We start from the raw sequence: 22,474 nt of genomic DNA, 5'->3' as shown, positions 1-22,474 counted from the left end.
CATGAGCCTAGAGCCTGTGCCCCACGACAGGAGACACCACTGCAACGAGAAGTCCGCATGGCGCAACAGAGAGCAGTCCCCGCTCGTCCCAGCTAGAGAAAGCCCATGCACAGCGACAAAGACCCAGCACAGCCCAAAATAAATAAATAAGATTTAAAAGAGGGACTATACGTACTGATGTTTATTTTTCCCTTCTAAGTATCCATTCTGAGGACAGAATCTCAAATGTAGGCAAAGAGCTAAGTACACAGATATATAAAGCAATTAGCAATGAGAAGGAAAAAAGGAAATAACTCAGGTGACCTAAATTAGCAGAATATCCATATGACAGAATGTTTACAAAGAATTATTGATTACACTGAGAAGTGCTTACGTTAAAGTGTTAATTTTAAAACAGAGGTTCAACAATACAAAGAAAAAAAGACACAGAAAAAAGAAAGCAATTACGCCCAAACATTAACAGTTATTGCCTCTGGATGGTAAGATTATGAATTTTGGGGGTGCGTGTATTTCTTTATGCTTTCTACACATTGTGAGTGTCAATGATCCATATTAATCTTAAAATCAGAAAAGAGTAAAATGTATATATTTTTTAAAGTGAAAACTTCTAAGGGTCACAAGTCAAGAACTGAAATATCTGGGGTAATGTTAAATAAGAAAGATGAAATATCATGATACTAACTCTGACATTACAGTCTATAGTTTATTCTCAACACAGCAGCCAGAGTACCCTTTAAAACTTGGGGGAGTACTCAGGTCATGCCTTTCCTTTACTCCAAACCTCCAAGGGCTCCCCATTTCACTCAGAATAAAAGCCAAAGTCTTTCCAAGGGTCTCCAAGGACCAAAATGATCTGGGCCCCCCGGCCACATCTCTGACCTCCTTTCCCGACTCTGACTCTGCGCCAGTCACACTGTTCTCCTAGCTGCTCTTCAAACCTACCAAGGACACACCTGCCTCAGGGCCTTTGCGCTTGCAGTCCTCTCTACTTGGAATGCTTTCTGTCCACACAGCCACATAGTGCGTTTCAGACCTCAGCTCAAAAATCCATTTTATCAGTAAGCCCTTCCTCAACTCCTGCATTTAACAGCAGCGACCCCCGTCGCCCCTTCCCCTGAGTACACTTTCATCATCTGTGACATGGCAGAATTTACTGTATTGCGCGTGTGGTTTCCATCTCCCATGAGAAGAGCTCTTTGCCTGGCACATAGAAGATGCTCAGTAAATATGCATTGAGTACCCAAAGGAATAAATGAGATTGTAAACTCCTCTGGAGCAGAGGGGCCGAAGCTGACACCGCCGCATCGCTGAGGTGCACACAACGGGCAGCGGCGCCCACTGGACGGCCCCAGGGACGTGTAACCAGCATTCAGCTCACTCCAGGAAAATCACTTGCAATTGCAGACCAAGATGACAGAAGGGAGAGTCAAATGGAACAGAAGATAAGAGTGTTGGGGCTGAGCGGTAAGAGAGCTTCCAGCAAAAAATGCAAGTTCTTCCACTAGGATGTGTTTGTGTTTTTGTTTGTCTTTTTCTGTAGGACAGAACTCCACATTTTTATCACAGATTCAGAACCAGTTCTATGTGGCACTGAAAATGACATTTCAAATGCTCTATTTAGCTATCTCTTTGTTGTGATTAGATAGTTTTCTGTGGAAAAAAAGCATTAGGAAACCAATTACTCTGTCACTCTCCCACCCCAAAAGGAGGCAGGAAAATGCAGCATCTGGGTATGGTACTCACAGGCACCCAGACTCAGACACACGGACTTTCAGGGCCCACCCACACCTCCTAAACATCTAGTCTGCCTGGTCCCGTGGAGGGGGAATACAGCATCCTTGATCTTGCTCCATTTTATCGGCCTCTAGAAATTCAAGGGCAAACTGATAGCATAGTGCATAGCCTCATATTCTCTGCCGTAGGAAAGATAAGAAAATTCATCCTAAGCTATTTTGGACTTTTGTGGGTGTTGGAGCGCTCTGGAGATTAGGACGGGCTGGTGGTGGACGCTGTCTCTGGGAGCTCAGGACTGTTAATGAGTTGAGGGGTACTTGTGATGGGGCTGGACGGGGGCAGCTGCTCCCCCACTAAGCCCTCCACGAAATTATTACACTTGCTGAATTCATCTTTTCTTTCATTCCTCCTCCCTTTCCTTGACAATTCTTTCATCTCTGTCCTCCCACACCTCAGTCGTGTCTTTTCATCCTGCTCAGGTATCTCCCACAAGATACTGTTTTAGGAAATTTTCCTATCTTGTGAATGCCTGCGTCTTTTTAAAACATTTTTTATTGGAGTATAGTTACTTTACAATGTTGTGCTGGTTTCTAACGTATAGCAAAATGAATCAGCTACATATATATACACACATGTATCCCCTCTTTAGGGGGGATGCCTGCATCATAGAAGGGACCCCTTGAAGACCAGAAAGACCTCAAATTCAAAGGGGGGTTTTCCAGCTGGGTGAGAGAGGAGGGCCTCTAATATTGATAGAGTACCTATTCCAGGCTGGACATTCTGGATACTTGGTGTACTGTTAATGATGTTCCTAAATTCTCACAGTATCTCCAATGAAATAGGTATTATCGTCTCCATTTCAACAGGAGAAATCAAGGACTTCTGGGCAATAGAGTATAGAATGTTAGTTCACACCTAGGGGTCCTGCCTGCTATCTTCCCTGTTTCAAAGATGCAACCAGTGATATATGAAGATTCCAACAAAGAAGCTCAACTGGGCTCAAACACAAGATTTACATCTTGATGGATTAGAAACTCCCAATATTTACAATTTTGAGGGGCTAAAGGCACAGCCTGCTGGGCTCAGAGTCCGGAGGCAGGTGGAAGCAGCTGGAAGACTGGTCTTTCAAGGGTATGGGGACTGAAAGTGTCCCGTGGAAGGTGGGGGACCAGAGCCAGAGTTCCTGAGAATGGAGGCTGGTCATTCTCCACTTGGGAAAGGAGGCTGAAAGAAGCAGAGGTACCACTCCACCCCTCTCCTGAGAGTAAAGCTGATCTACGGATGTGAACACTGATGTAGGCTGGAAGAAGTACACACATAGCCAGGACCTGGCCAGACTGCTTATGGCTTTGATGTTGGACTTCAGGGATAATCCCATTATTACTGCGGATACACAGCTCATCACTAACCCAAGAGAGCTGGCCCTGCACTAGGGACCTAGGACCTAGGTGGAGGCAACTCGAAATCACTCGGCAAGGAGAGCTGGGTGGAGGTGATGCACAGGGGCAGAGAGACAGAGAAACTGACTCCCACTCAAGATGAGTGGACAAACCTCAATTCTAAAACACTCTATCGTGAGAGAGACAGCCAGCAAAGATTTAGTGAGCTGGAAGGCAGTTCTGAAGAATTTGCCAGCAAGTATCTCAGAAAAGATAAAGAGAGGACGTCCCTAGGTTCAGTGGTTAAGAGTCTGTGCTTCCACTTCAGGGGGCATGAGTTCAATCCCTGGTCAGGGAACTAAGATCCAGCATGTTGCAAGGTGTGACCAGAAATTAAAAACAGAAAGATAAAGAAATAAATGAGAAAGCACAGTTGGGAGCTATGGAGGATGCACGAAGGGGCTCAGAAAAGTATCTTGCAGGGTTTCCAGGAGACTCAGATGGCAGGGCAGCAAGATTCAAGGATGTCATGGCTGAGGACTTTCTGTAACTAAAGACATTTTACGGATCTTGGATGAAAGGCGCATATTAATCACCGAGCAGATAAGTAAAAAAGTAAATCCACATTTGGATAGCCTGGAGGATCCTCCCTCCACCTGACTCCTCCTGTTCCTGAAATTTCCGACCGGTGACCTTCCCCAGGAGCAGCCCAACAATGTCCTTCACTGTTCTGGCCCCGCTTCCCATCCTGGTACCGAGAGGAAAGTCCTGGGTGTGGGGGTTAGGAGACGTAGGTTCGAGCCTCCCCATCTGTTTTCACCTCAGAGTCCTCACTGAGCCTTGATTTCTTCCCTTAAAATGGGACCAGAACTAGAATGATGGAAACAGAACCAGAAGGGACTCTGGGGACAGCGTCATCTCAAGACTATGGTGTTAGACCTGCTATCTATCTCGGTGACCATAAGATGCTTAACCTCCTGCATCCGCATTTCCCTATCAATAAAAGGGGATGATAATAGCGCTCGTCTATGGGGTTGTATGGGGGTTTTCCAGATGGCGCTGGGAACCTCCCTGCAAATGCAAGAGACTTGGGTTCGATCCCTGGGTTGGGAAGATCCCTTGGAGGAGGGCGTGGCAACCCACTCCAGTACTCTTGCCTGGAGAATCCCATGGACAAGGATCCTGGCAGGCCACAGCCCATAGTATCACAAAGACTCAGATATGACAAGCGACTCAGCACACACATGGGGCAGTCCAGGGATGAAATGAATTCCGACATGTAAAGAACTGCGCGTGGTGCCAGGCCCAAAGTAAACTTCAGCCCGGAGCAGCCGTTTCTGTTACGATAAACACAGTCCCCCACAAAATGCCACCTGCACCTACACTCAGTGTGGGGGCTCCCTGAGGAAACCGAGGACCCCAGGCAGAGCAGAACTCGGGCCCACTGCCGCTCTACGCTGGGGAACGCCAAGCCAGCAGACTGCCCCTCCCCACCCTCGCCCCTGGCTGCCCTGGGTAGGCTGCCCTCCTTGACCTCCTGCGAAGCCCCTCTAAGCAACCAGCCGTGAACTTCCCCCAATGCCAGTGTGCCCCGCCCCGACCTGGCCGGTCCCTCCCCGCTCCCCACGGCCCAGGCACCCTACCTCTCTCTGCTCACTGCAGATCTTACACAGCCACAGGGGCCGCTTCTGGCCGGGAGAGGCCTCAATCCCACATTTGGTGCAGACTTTCTACAAGAGAGAGGACACAGGAATGTAAATACTCAGTCCCTTCCTGCCCAACTCAGGGGCTGGGAATAATATAACTCAGGAGCCCTTGTCATCTTCTGAGGGGATGGTTTTTGCTTCAGGCCCCAAGGGGAGATGACCCGAAGGACACAGGTCATCTGAAACCAGCAGCTGGCTGTGGGGCACGAAGTATGTATACCCATCCTTGGATGGCCGCGATAGAAATCCACCCCCAACAAGTACATCTTGTTGGGATCACATCAAAGAAATAAGCTTGCTGAGAGTCACAGCTGCATCACGTTCAACAGCAAGGAACTGGAAATAACCCAAACGGCCAGTACCAGAGGTGGAGCAAACACAACCAGTGGGATACGGCCTTCACACAGCAGACTGTGTCGGCCCCCTGGGAATGCGGGCAGGAATGACGTTATTCAACAAAGAAAACATACACATGGATATAACCATGCAGGCACTTGTGTGCCTGACAAGGTGAAGCGATGATGTAGTGAGAAATACTAGTGCCCGCTTAGGCACTTCCTGGATGCCAAGGCCCTTCATTTAACCATCCCAGCCACCCCAGTATACATAAGAATTGGGCCCATCTTGCAAGCAGTAGTTTGAGAAAGTCCTCACGTTCACACAGCAAGTAACAGACTCAGGTCTGCCTCTTGAGCTGTTATATAACAGCCTCTGGACACATAAGTAGCCAGAACCTAGTTTCTGCGGCGTTTTTCCTTCTACAGAATTGCTTAAGCTCATCACTTCTAAATACGTATTTTGCTTCCTCCAAATGCACAGCCACAAGCAGCAGTGGGAAAAGCCAGATGAAACGCACCAGGAGGCAGAGGGGGACTTGGTGGGGGCTGAGACCTCGTCCTGGCTAACCCGGCAGAGTCTGATTAGGGGACAGTGTGTCCTCCTTACAGAACAGTCACACCAGCTAATCAATCAATCTTTCTGTCGCCTGGAAGCTGCCCGGTCCCTGCAGGGTGGGGCACTCTCTCCCTCTCCCTCCCCCCTCCCCCTAAGGGAAGGCTGGATCCCTGGCTTGGCCTTTTCTGCAGGCTGCCAACTGAGCAAGGAGCACACCTCTCTGCCGAGAGGGAAATGTCACCAGCTTGGCTTCCCCAAGCATGTTGTCACCACCTGATGGGGATACTGAGCCTCAGGAGGCGGGGAGCCAGTTCGTGGCAGGAGGGAAGCTATGATACATAGCAAGGGGGGGTCTGCACTGGCCTCCATTCAATGCTCAGATACAAGAGACGTCACTTTTCTTTGATTTCTCCAAATGCATTGTAACCTGCTCCAAGCTCAGGTCCCTCTGGGTTGGCAGGACAGTCCACCCCAGTCTGATTGGGCTTGGCTCTCACAAAGATCTCAGGCTTGAGGTTTTGGCAGTGCAGTACGTCTGGGAAGGGTCCCCTGGGTGCTGTGGGGCCCAGCCACTCCTGTGCCAGGCCTAGGCTGGGATCTGTGCCAGGCTGGGGCTTGGCCTCTCTGGGGGCCCGCAGACTGTCTGCCTGGAGCTCCAAGTCATCAGCCCTGACCTGGTTTGGAGATCTCCCTCCCCACCTAGAGCCGCCTCTTGTTGCCCTTCCCAAAGTTCGCCTCTACCCTTCTACCTCGAAGACAGGGCCCCCCATAAGCCCATAAGTTGGGCCTCAGGAAACACACATGGGCCCCTCCTCCCTGGGGTAAAGAGGAACGAGGTGCTGAAGCCACTTGACTGTTTTTCTTGCTCATTCCCATGACCTTGTGTAGATGAGGGAGTGTGAGCCGGCCACCACTTCGACTCAGTGCAAAGGGAACATTGCACAGTCGTGTCCAGGACGGCCAGGCCTGGGGGAGGCCACTAGCTTCCCTGCTGAGTGGGCTTCCACTGAGCGGAATTGCGAGTGAGTGCGGCTTCTAGGGGTTGACTGTCTCATGCTTCCTGCAGCCTGAAACCCCGGCTGAGCATTAGACGAACCAAGTCTCGCTTCTGGGCCTAACTCAGACGCTCCATGTGTTCCTTCTGCAAAGGTGCATCCCAGCCCAGAACGTGCTCAGGGAAAGGGGGGTGGCTCAGGGTGTGGCCACAGGATATAGGCTCTGCGGCAGGAGAGCAGAGTCTGCCATGTAGAGGCACCCTTAGACTTGTCACTAACCTTCTCTGGGCTTTGTTTCCTTGTCCTGAAAACGGTGGTAACAAGCAGGTGCATGCCACCACTGGGCGGATCAAGGGAGCTGATTCACATAAGTGCTCACTAGCACAGTACATGCTAAGATGCCAGGCAGTAACCAGAGTCCTGCATGGCAGTCTCAGTAAAGGATACCACACCCATCAATCAAATAGGCCAAAACCCAGGATCATCCTTGATCCTCACTCTCCCTCATACCCACCTAAACAATCCATCTCCAAGAACTCTAAATCTCACTCAAACTGTCTGCTCCCTTCCACCACCCTCCCCATCCACACCTCCCTCCCTGTGGCCTCAGCTCATACCCCTCTCCCCCTGCTCCACTGCCTGGCCCTCCACTCTCGAGCCCCAGCCATGCTGACCTGACTTCAGGCCCTGGTCCTCTATCTGCTTTTCCTGCCCTGGACTGTGGCACGTGCTGCTTGCTCCATCTGAGATGTACTTGGTCACACTTTTTCCTTATCAGCCTGCGCATCCTTCAGACCTCAGCAAAGGCACAGCTCCTTCAAGGAAGCCTTCTCTGACTTCTTACCCAGTTGGAGCTTCCCTACCAGGGTCTTGCCTCTTCTCCTCCACCGAGATCTTATCCTCATCCTTGTGGCTATGTAACTACAGTCACTTCCCCTACCTGGCTGTGAGCTCCTAGAGGACAGAGGCCACGCCTGTTTCTGTTCACCCCCCTGTTTCCAGTATCCGGCATCATGAATTGTTGTAGAATAAATGAATGAGCAAAAAAGAGCTACTAAAAAAAAAATTTAACGAATACATTTATTTGGCTGTGCTGGGTTTTAGTTTTGGCATGGGGGATTTTGTTCTCTGACTAGGAATTGAACCCATGCTCCTGCATAAGGGAGTACGGAGTCTTAGCCACTGGACCACCAGGGAAGTCCCCTAAGAAGAGCTACTTTTAATATTACACCTCAGAAGGCAAGACGGGGTCCCTCCTGGAATGTGCTGACCAGCTTGGGGGAAGAGACACACAGAGACAGGAAATACTCCCTTGGCAGCTGGGGGGAAGGAATGCCTGGTCCATACTGAGTGACGCTGAGTGGTGGGGCGATGGGAGACCAGACCAGGAGGAGCCTCGTTCGGGGTGGAGTGTTGGGGTAGGGGGTGTGGGATGCTGCCCGTTGGCTTCACTCTAAGTGTAGAGCATGAAGCCAGGCTGACCTGCCCACAGAGGAAACGACACCACTGGTCCTTTACTAAGAGTAGGGGGCAGGAATGTGTGCCCTGCCCTCCACATGACCACTCCTGATTGCCCCCCTCCCCCAGGAATATCCTGCAGGCCACCTGTGAATGCAGACTGGGTCCAAGGTCTGTGGGGCACCCTCCTCAGCATCGTCATAATCCAGGCTACTTTGCTTACCCCAAGACTCCCTGGAACCCTGCCCTCCATCCAACATCATCACCCTCACCTTCCCACACTGCCAGCCAGAGTCAAAGGTGCAACAAGGTCTGGGGGACCACAGAGCTCGGGCACCTCACTTTCAGGCCGGCCTTCACGTCCTCACTGGGAGCCCCCGGCTCATTCTACGCAGAGCCCCCCTTCTTCTTGGCGGGTCCCCAAGTGAGAAGTGAATGTGAAAGTCATTCAGTTGTGTCCGACTCTTTGCGACCCCATGGGCTATACAGTCCATGGAACTCTCCAGGCCAGAATACTGGGGTGGGTAGCCTTTCCCTTCTCCAGGGGATCTTCCCAACCCAGGGATTGAACCTAGGTCTCCTGCATTGCAGGCAGATTCTTTACCAGCTGAGCCACAAGGGAAGCCCAAGAATACTGGAGTGGGTAGCCTATCCCTTCTCCAGGGGATCTTTCTGACCCAGGAACTGAATCAGGGATCTCCTGCATTGCAGGTGGATTCTTTACCAACTGAGCTATGAGGGAAGCCCAAGGCAGGGTCCCCAAGCTGCCACCAACTAGAAGGGAATAGGTGCTTAATTTTGCACAGCAGGAATAGAGATGCGGACATATAGAACAGATTTGTGGAGCCAGTGGGGGAAGGAGAGGGTGGGATGAATTGAAAGAGTAGCATCAATACATATATATTGTTGTACTGCTGTTTAGTCCCTAAGTTGTGTCCAATTCTTTTGTGACTGCCAGGCTCCTCTGTCCATATATAAAATATAGCTAATGGGAAGAAACAGCAAGCTCTGCCCAGTACTCTGTGACAACCTAGAGGGGTTGGATAGGGTGAGAGTGGTTCAAGAGGGAGGGAACATATGTAAAAATAAATTAATTTTTAAAAAAAGAAGGGAACGGGCACGGTGCCTGCGTGTAGGAGGGAACGAAAAGGCTTGCACCCTTCCAGGAGCACTTGGTACCCAGCAGTGAGCCTCTCGACAGGCCCTGAAGGCTTCACCACGACATCAACATTCATCATAGAGAGAGAGGTGTTCCCGACGCTCAGCCAACCAGAGAAAGACGAAATTGCGCTCAAATGTTTCATACAAGGAGGCTGGAAAAACGCACACTGTGCAGAAATTAATAATGAAGGTGGTTAATTTGAAACTATTTGGTGCTTCAAGTCAAGAAGCATTGACTCAACAACTGGATGGAAGGCAATGTTCTAGGAATGAGGAGGATGAACAAGGCATGGCCCTTTGTCTCCACTGAGGGTCCCATTAAGCGGAGGACTTAATGAATGAGCCAAATTCACCTGGAAAAGGACTTGCTTGAGTTTCAGCCAACTGAAGTTTATCACCGAGACGGTCTCCCTCTAGGAACCAGGCAGCAATGATGTTCCCAGAGTGGTCGCTCCCCCATTCCCCACCCCAGGAAAGCAGGGGAAAGAAATGGCTACGTCCAGACAACCATCAAAGCACAGGCAGGAACAACGCGAAGAAGTCAGCCCACACGTGTGTACTTTATGTCACCCAGCGTGTCCCCAGCACTAGAATTTGAATCTTCAACAGTAAGAAAAATCCGACTGTGTTTTGGAGAAAGGTACTCTGGAATAAAAATGATGATATAAATGAAAGAAGTGAAAATGGTCATGATGGAACCGTGTATTTACTGACACGGAAAAACGTTCACAATAAATGAAGTTTTGAAAGCAAGTTATAAACAGAAAGTCTAGTGTGTTTCTCTACCATATACATATATATGTGTTTGTAGCTGTCTAGAAGTCCATACGTGCACAGAAAAATACCTGGAAGGAATAGGCCAAAATATACATTGAATTGTGCTACATCAAAATCTATTTTAAATGGGTAAGCAGAATTCCTATTTAAAGGAAGCTTATACAAAATGCTTTCAGAAATCACTTGCCCCAACTTCAATTTTTGACCGGATATGGATTTTTGTGGGTCAGGATGGATTAAAGAAGCTGAAATCACATGCACAGCTGCCTCCAATGCCCAGACCTTGCAGCTGGGGCCAATGGGTCAGCAACCCCTCTGATCACAGCTTCGGCCCTGCTCAACCCCGAGACATTGACCAGGCTTCGAGGTACATCACCAGCCCTGGAGGGCCGGGAGTGTAGGGGCTACACGTGACCTCCTTGCCGCAGAGAGACTTGGTATCTGAAACCTGGGGCCTGTTGCCAAATGACTTTAACTAGATACTGATGTATTGGGTTGGCCAAAAAGTTTGTTTGGGTTTTTCTGTAAGATGTTATAGACAAATCTGAGTGAACCTTTTGGCCAACCCAATACATCTTATAAATACTTACATACTTTATTGAGCCTGGTTGCTATACCAAGCGTCAAGGTAGGTGTTTTATGCAGAATCTCATTTCATTTTCACAACTACCCTAGAAAGTGGGTATCATTGTCCCTGTTTTATTAACTCAGGATCTGAGGCTTGGGGCTAAGTAACTTGACCACAGGGAACTGGGATGTGAACCCCATGCTGTTTGAGTCCCAGGTCTCTGCCCAGACAAGACTTATCCGAGGCTTCCTTCCCCACTGGCAGCTCAAATGCAGGCAAGGCTGGTTCCCTGGGCCCTGGCCCCTCCTCCAGAACTCCAGATTCAGTCAAGCCTCAAGTGGCAGAGGGCATAGCGCCCTCTGGTCACTGGGACAGAGCCTGGGGGCCAGTGGGGCAGAGGGCATGCTGACCCAAACCCTGACTGCTACAAATACTGAGTCCCCAGGGCCCTAAGATGCACAGTCTTAAGAATGCCAGCCACCTGCTGCTTGGCCTGAGGCAGAAGCCAGGAGGCAATCAGAGAAGAGTTTCAGAAGGAAGGCAAGTCTCTCTGTGCTTTCCACCCCAGTCCTGTGCCGGGGACAACCAGCCGTCCTGTATCCTGGCTGCAGGTGGCAGGTGGCGGGTGCCTAACCCACGGCAGGGCCGGGCCTCCTCTCTGTGCTGCCTGCTCTGAGTGGGCCCTCCCCCGCTCACCACCAGGTGAGCCATTGATGCTCCTTGGGGACCACCTGCTAACCCCAACCCTGGGCAGCCCCCAGCCGCCAGCCACCCCTCCCAGCTGAAAGGCAGCACTGCAGATTTCAGGACTTGCTTCCAAAATACCACCTTCCGCCTGCCTGCCACTTGCTACAGTCAGCACTGCATCCTGAGTGGAGAGGAGGTTTTAAAAGGAGATGCAAGGAGCTGGAGATGAACACTCATGAGCGCAGACTAAGAAATCACACCTAAGATGTGCTTTTAGATCGTTCCCCACTGCGTGGCTGATGGGGGCTGGGGTACCTCAGGCAGGATGAAGCTGCCAGGAAATGGGAGGACCACTGCCTCTCCACCCCCACCTGCCCCCACTAATTCTTCCTGGTCCTGGTTGTCCTCAGCATCGCCTCTCAAAACGGAAACTCCATGTGTGATTTTTGCCTGTTTTCCAGGCAAACGTGGGAAGCAAGGATTTGAGCTGTTTCGGCGGGCCCCAGCATGCACCCCAGGCATGCAGGGTGGGTGACAGGAGGGCAAGCAGAGGCAGCCCCGGCTGCAACCAAGAGTTTGGGCAAAGGAGTGGAGACAGTTATTCACTCTGAAACCGAGAGGGAGGTTTTAAAAACCAGCAGATCTAATAACATATGATCAAAGGGAGACCGCGTGAGACATGGGTCTCAAGGAATTCATTCCTTCCTTCAGCAGGCATCTCGCAGGACACGTGGGCACACAGCCCCTTCTGGGGAAGAGACATACAAAGGCTGGCCTGCATGGACAGAGGAGATCTGAGTCCTGCCGGGACTGAAGCTGGCTGATGCAGGCACACAGAGTGGAAATGAATTACGCACAACATGTGGAAAGGACGAAGGGCTGGAGGGGACGGCCAGGGGTGGTTCCCAGAGCCAGCCTGTCCCAGGCAGGGGTCAGTGTAGACCCCCCCAGGCTGGAGTGCACCCCTCACTGCATATTTCCAAGAGCGTCCTGCTCACTTTTTCAAACATAAAATGCTTTGAAATTCCAAACAGCATTTAAAAAGGTAGAAGGTTTCCACATAAAGAGAGCCCTGGGTTTTGAAAGGCTGAACGAAGGTGCTCCAAAGACCCTGGTCAGGCGGCCGGGTGGGGACTCAACACTTGTCCCTCTTGACCTCTAAGGGGACCTCAGGTCTCACGGGGTTTTGTTGGGGACAGATGACAGCACTGACTCTCCCCAGGGGTGTGTGAGGATGGAAATCACTGTGCGTCGGACACAGAAAACAAACTTCAGGTTACCAAAGAGAAAGGGGGCGGGGAGGGATACGTTAGGAGTCTGGGATTAACAGACACACGCTACCACATATAAAATAGATAGGGACTTTCCTGGTGGTCCAGTGACTAAGACTCCTTGCTCGAAAGGCAGCAGGCCTGGGTTCAATCTGTGGTCAGGGAACTAAGATCTCATATGCTGCAACTAAGACCTGGCACAGCCAAATACATAAATAAAACAAAATAAAAATAGATAACAAGGACCTACTGTATAGCACAGGGAACTATACTCAATATCTTATAATAACCTGTAATAGAAAAGAGTCTGAAAAGGAATAAGGATATATATGCAGGTATAACTGAATTAGTTTGCTGTACACTTGAAACATTGTAAATTGACAATACTTCAATAAAAAAAAAAAACCAGAAAAGGAATCAGTGAATGGTTCCATCAGGAGTTCTCTGACACAACCCTCATAAAATCTAGGCTTGGTGTGCACCCCAGGGCCCCATCCCTGGGCCAACCTGCTGAAGGTGGAAGCTCTAGGATGGGTGAAGCTCATTGCACCCGGAGGGCTCCCTGAGCCGCATCGAGCTTTCCTTAAGCTCTGAACACAGCCCAGCTCTTCCCCACTGGGCTCCCACAAGTCCTTCAAGGACTAGGCTCCTGGCCCCTGGTTAGCTCCTTCCAGCCCTAAAGAATCCCCTTGCTCCTGGAACTGACCCAGGCCCCCACTGAGCTCATCGAATCCTCCAGCCTCTCAGCCGCAGGACCACTGCATCACACCAGCGGCCTGCAGCTCTCCGACCCCATGCTGGCCGGGAGGGAGTCAGCGCAGAGGAGGGCCCAGGTGGTGGAGGAAGCGGGCTCACATCCCGTTGCTCCCCACTGGGTGGTTACTTAGAGTTATGGCTCATGATAATGATAATAGTTGCTGTTTATTGAGCACTTACTCCACGCCTAGCCCCCGGCTCAGTGCTCAACACCTATTATCATTATCACATTTAATCTCGTTTATGTTCACAACAGCCCTGCGAGGGAGGTTTTATGGTCTGGATGTCTTAGATGATGAATCGGAGGCCCAGAACTTTTGGGTGGCTTGGCTAAGTTCATGTCACCAGGAGGTGGCAGGGCTGGGATGGGGACCCAGGCCCATAATCATAAAAGCAGGAGCTTATATAATATGGGCTGTGTGCTGGGCACAGTGGGAGTGCTTCGTATGGACTAGTCTCTCAATACTGACAGTCCAGGTAAGCTGTCCGGGGTCACACAAGCGGAGTAAGTAGAAGGCTGGGCTGGGATCTTACTCCTGATCACTGACAGAGGAAGTGGATGGAGTTCTCCTATGGACAGTGGTGGTCTGAAGACACGTGGCCAAGACAGACACTGGCCATCCTGGGAACACAAACTCATTGCATTAAAGACCCCAGACACCTCCAGCTCCAGCCTCCCCCAGCCCGGCCCTGGTTGCATAACCAACCTTTGTTTTCCTGAAGCTTTGGGCTGGGGCCTCCCACAGACAATTCCTCACCCAGAGGCGTGCCTGCCACCTGGTAGCCACCTGGCCCAGGCTCCGTTACGGGAGCCACAGCCAAGGGAGAGGCCCGATCATTTTGGTTTTCCGCCCTCATATCCAGTGTCCTAAAAATGCTCCGTTCCTCTCGCAGCCCCCCAGCAAAGGCTATAGGTAAGCCTGGCTCCTCTGGGGCTGCCTCAAAGATGCACCTTGGAGGAAGGGCCAGGCAGGGAGCCCCTGGCCAGGTGTGCCAAGCAGATCCTAGCTCCCAAATTCCATAGCCCTAGGACCTGTGACCAGCCAGTGGGAGGGGTCTCCAAAGACACTAAAGTCTTAGCCCTGCTTTTGGAATGCTTGTAATATCCACGAGAAGGCAGGCAGGGGCCTCCACTGAACCTTCACCATCCCTCCCTCTAGAATTCGGTGGGCAGCCACTCTAGTTGCGGGCTGAGTCAATGATGTCAAGAGCATGCAGGAAATACTCCCTAAAGTCCTGCTCCTGGACTAGGTGGAGAACACGGTGAGGCTCGCAGGCTGGAGGCAGAGAGACACAAGGATGGATGCACACATATGCGAGAGCCTTCCTCCCTGACCCCCGCCTAACTTTCTAGCCTCACCAAGCCCAATGCCTCACTGCCTGTTCCTGACACTCTAGGCACGTCCTTGCCGCTATGCCTTCACCCAGGCTCTGCCTCATGGCCAGTGAACTCCTATGCATCCTTCAGGAACAACTCAAATGTCTCCTCCTCCATGATGCCTTCCTTGATTTTTCCCCAGGGGGAGTACAAGTTACTCTCTCCTGTGCATGCCTAACATGGGTTGGCATTTCTAGAGGAAGGTTAACTGCATCACACTGAAATTGTCTCTCCCGTGACTGTGCCCTCTTTAGAAATAGGACATTGTTGTTCATGCTTAAATCCCCAGGTTTAGCAGGCACCTGGCTTGTAGCTGGCTAGGAAGGGAAGGAGGGTCTGACTGATAAGCACCACGTGCTGTGGGAACTGAGATTCTGCAGACATCTGGGGGCTGATATTGGCTTTTAAGGAGGTGAGGGATTTGATCAGATCTGAGTTTCAGAAAAAGGGCCTTGGCTGAAAATACAGATTCAATCACTCATGGTCAATTTGTCCTCCATATTCTCAGCAGAGGCTCTTTTTCCAGAACATTCCCAGATGCCTATGGAACTTCCGATCCTAGCTGGGTTTGGAAGGTGAGGAAAAGGAAGGACGCTGGCTCATCCAAGGCTGCCAGTCGGCCAACAGGATGGATGGTGGTGATGTCAGCAGAGTGGGGACGAGCGGCTGCCACAATATTTAGCTTTGGACACATTGATACTTGCAGTGTGAGGGGACTCCTTGGAAGAGCTGTCTGGCCCCAGTTGACACCCAAGACTAGAGCTTGGGAGGAAGGCAGGGGACAGAGACGAGGGCGGGACAGCACATGGCGTTGGCTGAAGCTGGGGCACTTGAGGGAAGTGAGAGGCTGTGCAGACCACTGATCTTTCAATGTTAATCCGAGTGTGTCTACTCTTGGTTTCGCCATCCCTGGGACAGGCCTTTCAGGAGAGCCGAGGCTTGGCCTGACCCCTGAGGTCACTCTGAAACCTGGGTTGCTGCTTGGCACACTGTAGGTGCTCAATAAATGTTTGTTTAGACTAAAGGAGATGTGAATGTTTGAGTTCTGATGGAGCTAGAGGAGGGGGAGAACATAAGGAGGAAGGGTCTTCGTGGGGGCCAGGACCTGGGGAGCAGGAGTGGCCCCAGAGCAGAACCACAGGGCCAGGCCGGATGCAGACAACAAGCCAGACCACACACTTGAGCTGCTGGGCCAAAGAGAACAGAGTGGGGGGTGGGAAAGTCTTAGGGAGGCTGCAGAAGGCCAATCCAGGGACCACTGGAAGCCAAGTTAGCATAGATGCCCGGAGCTAAAGTCAGGAGGTTCCCTGGCTCTGCACCAACCCTGCGTGGACATTCAGCCCCTCGGCAACTCCACCTGTCCCAGGGGTCAGCACCATCTTCTCTGGCTCTCTGGAATCATCATAACTCTCAAAAGGTTAGGTTTCAGACCTCCCTGGCAGTCCAGTGGTTAGGACATCACCACCAGGGGGTGTGGGTTCAATTCCTGGTCAGGGACCTAAGATCCCACAGGCCAAAAAACCGAAACGTAAAACAGAAGCAGTATTGTAACAAATTCAATGAAGAATTTAAAAATGGTTCATATAAAAAAAAATCTTTATCAAAAGACGGGTTTATGTGAAAATATCCTCTCCCTTCTCTGTGTACCTCCAGGGCCTGGGACACATTAAATATCTTCGAAGCCAGTCTTTGGAACTGTCATTGGAAGCCTGTCATTGGAACTGATTATATATATATATAAATTTGAAAAATAGAGCAGCTTCAACAAACACCCTAGGGCTTCTTAACATTCCAGGAGCAACAGCACTAATGATCAATTAGGGACCCTGGTGATGCATAGGAGCAGAGCTCCAGGGAGCATGGTGACAGGTCTGGGCCAGGTCTTGGAACTCCCAGTCTGGGTGGGTTGCTTATGCTGCTGAAGTTGGCAGCTTGTGCTCGGGAATGAATGGACTGAGGGTCCTGGATACCACGTGGAGGTGGTTAGACTTTATTCTAAAGGTACTAGGGAGCCACTGAAGACTTTGGGGTGGGGGGAACCCACACTTGAGCAAGACCGAGAAGGAGCTAGAAAACAGGTGAGACTCCACTGTAGGCGGTCAGGAAACTGGGTGGGGAGGCCCCGCAAGGGCACCCTGGTGCTAAGGCCTCATGCTCTGTGGCGGGGAGGGCCCAGGCTACACTCCTGTCTGTACCTGGAAACTCAGCAAGGCAGATGTGGTTCTTGGGCAGAACTACACCTCTGAAAGGCTTGGCAAGTCACGACCCCTCCCAGCCTCAGTTCCTCCATCTGTAACCTGGGGGAGCCATTACTCCTATGGAAGGCAGGATGACAAGGGTGAAGAAAGGGTTTGGAAGAAGGAGCTTAAAAGGCCTTCTGACAAAGGCCGGGCTCTTTCCAGGTTTGGATGCCCAGCCTAAAGGGCACCCTGGGTGAGGAGCCAGCTCCCCCGTGCCCCGCCATCTGCAGGAGCCGTGCTCTGGTGTTCCCGGGGGAAACAGGAGGACAGGCTAAATCCACCTCCAGTTAAGGTCAGTGAACAGCAAACAGCTGTGCAGGAAACGACGCAGCAGGAAGAAACAGGGGCAATTTAGGAGTGATGAAGAATTGCTGGCCCCATGAAGGGTGGCAGCTTGCGGGGCACAGCCGGCGAGGTGAGGGCCACGTGGGCGGCGCCAGCCACAGCTCGGACTGGAAATGTCATTATCTGTTATTTACCGCAACAGAGGATGGGAGGCTGCACCAGATTACTGTTCCTGGTAACAGCCACTAAACAGATTTCCCAGGACGGCTTCCTGTTGCTGGTGCGCTCCTGATGGACGATACCCTGACCAGACCCGGGCAGAAGGGCCACTGAGGGAGGTGGCGAAGGGTGTCAGGGGCTGCCGGACAGAGGTCTCGGGGGGAAGCCTGGTTGCTGTCATCAACCCTCACCCATGCCTACAGAGACTCTGCCCACTCAGTGAGGGGCTGGCCTCACCCTAAGCAGTTTATGACTCAACGACCTCAAACATCTCACATGTTCTAGCTGCTGCTCAGACATCTCAGGGTGTCTAGAGGGTGCTTGGGATACCACACTCGACAGTGAATGGTGAGCCTCAGTGTTGGGGGTACCACCCCTGCCCCAGTGTGGGGGGCACTTAGCCAATGGCCTCCACACTCCATGGGCAAGCACCAGATAGCACCTTCTCTCTCTCTCTCCTTAGTTCTCTGACCAAAGCTCAAACCCATACACCCTGCATTGGGAGTGCAGAGTCTTAACCACTGGACACTGGGGAAGTCCCTACCTCTCTTTACTTCCTAAAGGGCATGTGGGCAAAGTTCTAAAGCAAGAGGTAGGAGGAACTGTGAGGCTCTGGCTGTGCCAACAGGAGCAAGTTATCCCTCTGAGCTTCAGTTTCTCCATCTGGAAAATGGGTATAATCACTGCCTTTTTTTTTTTTTTTTGCCTACGGACCTTCAAGGGGTTGTGAGGCATCATCAGAGGCAGAGGGAGCTCTCAGGAGCACATGCCCAGCCCCACCCTGGCTTCCTCCTACTGAGAGGACACGGGGCTCCATCACAGCCTGAGCCAAAGTGAATTGGGAAGCAAACCCGCCTGGGCTTTAAAATAAAAACAAATTGTGTTTTAACAAGCTGTGTTCTGGAGAGAGATGAGCTTCCAAATCACAGCTGCGGCTGCTGCTGCTCCTTGATCGGGGGGCAGGGTAGGGGGGAAGATCCCAGGGGAGCAGGTTTGGGGGTAGTGGTCCTGCGAGGACTGGGATGACCTGAGCTTCCTGGGAGGACACTGGTTGGATAGCCCTGGAGACCCTTGCCTCTAATCCCTCAACTGCTTCCTTTCACAGGGAGCACAAGAGAGGTGCAGAGCAGGAAGGGATTTTGACCCAAGGTCACAGGGGGAGCCCAGAGCTGAGCTTTCCTGCGCTCCTAACTTCTGGGCCACTCACTCAGGGGAGGGTCAGCAAGCAGGTATGAGTTTAGGTAACACGGCGCCCCCCACCCCACCAGCTATGTTTGTCCTCTGATGTACACAGGGACCCATGCCCTCAACTGGACTTCAGACACGGGTGGGATATGTGTGTTTGGGGGGAGTGCTGAGCAAAGGGAGACAGCTGAAGCCAAAGGCAGAGGCTACAGCCCTGGGAGAGATGCAGATGAGGGGAGAAGCCAGGTCTAACAAGATGAGGGGGTGTCTGCAGCAAGAGAAGGTGGGCCCAGGCCCAGGGCCCCCACCCCAGTCCTGCCCCCTGAAGTGTGTGGAGAGCCTGAAAAGGCGGCAGCTACAGGAAAGGGCAAAAACACCCTAACATCAACCAGCCAAGAATGGAATTAGATTTCCATATATAGACCTGGAGAGGATGTCTGATATGTTATTAAGTAAAAAAAGATGAAAAAAGAGAATTAAAGAGTAAGGAGTATATTATGGTCCCATTAACAAATATGTATAATACACATACCTGTGTACATTTGCCTGCATGTGGAGAGAGATACAGAAGGACAAATGTGCAAGCTGCTAAGGTCAGAGATAGGGCAGGGGGTTAATGTTTTATGTGCTCTATATTATTCGATTTTTATAATTACTGTGCAATTACTTGGTGCCAGCCACTGTTACTAAGAGCTTACCATGTATTTCACTCAATTCAATCCATACCACCTTATGATGTAGGTGAGAAAACTAAGGCAGAGAGGTGAGGGGGCTTGCCCAAGCCAGGAGGGGAACCCAGGCATCCCGAATCCAGGGCTCTTAATCTCTATGCAATAGTATAAACTACTTTTCAAAATTCCAGAAAAAGGAAGTCAATAAGAAAATAAAGGATGCCACCTCACTAAGTCCTTCAATACTCTGGAACCAAGCAACTGACCCTAGATCCTCCCACCTGGCAAACTCAACAGGTAATGAATGGGTGGGGGCTAATGGACCAGGTCAAGGTGGGCACGTTTTTTTGTAAAGGGCCAGAAAGTGCAGGATCGTGACCTGTTAGGGCCTGGCCCAGAGTGAACTCTCAGTCACTGGCAGCGTTTGTTATTTCTAACCCTTGACTGTCTTTTTCTTTTCCTTATTTATTTATTTGGCTGTGTTGGGCCTTAGTTGCAGGATCTTTCATTGTGGCACACAACTAGATTCTCTAGCTGAGGTGCGGAGGCTCAGTAGTGCGTGCGGGCTTAGTTGCCCTGCGGCATGTGGGATCTTAGTTCCCCAACCAGGGATCGAACCTGCGTACCCTGCAATGCAAGGCAGATTTTTAACCACTGGACCGCCAGGGAAGTCCTTCTTAACTGTCCTTTGAGTCCCCATCTTAGTCATTCCTGCCTCCATTAAGGGCTTTATTATTGCTAATTGGATAATTCCACGTCTGACAGGCTCTTTCCAACCCACGACACATTCCCACCTCCAAATCCGCGTCTGGACGTAAGCTCCCCAGAGACCTACCTGGCGGCTGTCATTTCCTACTCAGCAGTGTCTGATGCTCTGAGGCCAAAAGCCTGGCACACGGGGCCCCTTGGTGACCCTCACTTCATTCTCTCCCTCCCTCAGGCTGCGTCTTGCCATCACCCCCTCCATCTTCCCCCCTTCCCCACAACCACCAGCTCTGCCAAACGCCCACCAGTCCCTGTATGTCCTCCTGAAATGTCCTCCCACCCCTGCCCCCAGGACCTGGGTAGCCACCCTCCAGGCTCAGCTCAAAGTGAGTTCCACTTTGCAGCCCCTTGTACCTCTCAGGTGCCAGCATCCCCCACAGCCCTCCACTCCGGGATCCCCCACAACATCTGTGTCTATGGCACTTGTCATGCCGAGCTGCGTTATCTGCCATCAGCGGTGAGCTCCTGAGGGCCTGGCTAGAAGGTGAGCTCAGTGAGCAGGGTCCCCCACTGGTCTCTCTCCAGGACACTCTGAGCCTTGCCACCGAGAGCCTAGCCTGGCTTTCAGCAACTCCCCCACTGCTCAGCTAAAGAAAGCTGAGCACTGAAGAAGTGATGCTTTTGAACTGTGGTGTTGGAGAAGACTCTTGAGAGTCCCTTGGACTGCAAGGAGGTCCAACCAGTCAATTCTAAAGGAAATCAGTCGTGAACATTCATTGGAAGGACTGATGCTGAAAATGAAATTCCAATACTTTGGCCACCCGTAGCCAAGAACTGACTCATTGGAAAAGACCCTGATGCTGAGAAAGATTGAAGGCAGGAAGAGAAGGGGATGACAGAGGTTGAGATGGTTGGATGACATCACCGACTCGATGGATATGAGTTTGAGTAAGCTCCGGGAGTTGGTGATGGACAGGGAAGCCTGGCGTGCTGCAGTCCATGGGGTAGCACAGAGTCGGACACGACTAAGCGACTGAACTGAACCACTGCCTTTGTCCTGATGACCCTGAGCTGAAGGTCTGCATCAAACCCGGCTGACCTGTGATATTCGGGCTGATAATGGGCTCTGAGCTGCACAAAGTGGCAAAAAAGAAGCTACGTTTGGGGAGGAAAGGCCCGGACGTAGGCCCCAGAGCAGGGAGAAAGAAGTGTGCCTTGATGGAGACATTCTGTTCGTCAGATTCCTGGGTGAGCAGATGTTCCATGATGCCGTGTGGTGTCTGGTCCAAGCCTCCGATCCCCGCAACGGCAGCCAAGTCAATTCCTGCCAAGCAGCCAGAGCGGGCCCTCGGGGAAGACGAATTAAGTGACTTTTTCTGGGAATTTAGGAAACATCAGCGGCTGAATGAAAAATCCATCTTTGTAATGAGGCACAAACACGCGTCTCCTAACATCTGAATCAGGTCGAGGAGGAGAAAGGACATGGCGGGGCCAATTTGCAGGCAGCTCAGATGAAATGGCTCAAGGAGGCTGCTGCCTTCAGAGCTGCACCTGAGGGACAGAGGTGTTGAGGACAGGAAACAGAGAGGGGACAGAGAGCTAGGATGACCTTCCCTGCACCCTCACATGGGAGGGAGGCCCTGGGAAAACTGCCCCCTCCCAACCCTCGTGCGCTGTCAGTGCCATTGTAAAACAATCCACCCACCAATTGAAAACAGTGTGACGGGTCCTCAGAAAATTAAACAGAATTATCCCACGATCCAGCAATCCCACTTACGGATATATACCCATCAGAATTGAAAGTAGAGTCTCATAAAGAGAATTTGCATACCCATATTCACAGGAGGGCAGGAGGAGAAGGGGGCGACAGAGGATGAGATGATTGGATGGCATCACTGACTCAATGGATATGAGTTGGAGAAAACACTGGGAGACAGGGAAGGACAGGGAAGCCTGGCGTGCTGCAGCCCATGGGGTCGCAAAGAGTCGGACATGACTGAGCGACTCAACAACAGCAACAAATTCACAGGAGCACCATTCACTAGAGCTAAAATGTGGAAGCAACCCAAGTGTCTGTTGACGATGAATGGATCAGCCAAATGTGTTACAAATACAATGTTATTATTTAACATTAAAAAGGAAGTTCTCACATGTGCCACCAAGTGGATAGACCTTGGAGACATTGTGCTAAGTGACAGAAGCCAGTAACAAAAAGACAAACACGGCACAATCAGTTTATATGAGGTATCTAGAATTGTCAAGCACACAGAACAGAAAGAATTGGGGTGCCAGGAGCTGGGGTGGGTGGGAATGGGGAGTTATCACTTAATGGTGTATAGGGTTTCAGTTTTGCAAGATGAGAAAGTTCTGGAGATGATGGTGGTGATGGTCACACAACAACGTGA

The 22,474-nt window shown here is 51.2% G+C and overlaps 1 protein-coding gene across 4 annotated transcripts in view; it reads right to left on the bottom strand.

The window, feature by feature from the left end:
* The window catches only part of RPH3AL (rabphilin 3A like (without C2 domains)), a 137,716-nt gene that overhangs the window by 50,114 nt on the left and 65,128 nt on the right, over positions 1 to 22,474 (bottom strand). For 3 of the 4 annotated variants that reach the window (XM_070478822.1, XM_070478824.1, XM_070478823.1), the window contains exon 5: positions 4,757 to 4,843. The exons of the other annotated variant lie outside the window; for it this stretch is intronic. In XM_070478822.1, coding sequence (XP_070334923.1) covers positions 4,757 to 4,843 — 87 coding nt within the window. The remainder of the gene's footprint in view (positions 1 to 4,756; positions 4,844 to 22,474) is intronic. 4 annotated transcript variants of the gene reach the window in all.

The sequence above is a fragment of the Odocoileus virginianus genome, chromosome 17, assembly GCF_023699985.2.
Source record: "Odocoileus virginianus isolate 20LAN1187 ecotype Illinois chromosome 17, Ovbor_1.2, whole genome shotgun sequence".
Lineage (NCBI taxonomy): Eukaryota > Metazoa > Chordata > Mammalia > Artiodactyla > Cervidae > Odocoileus > Odocoileus virginianus.
Note: the sequence above shows the minus strand (reverse complement) of the source record. Positions and strands in the feature narration are given on the sequence as shown.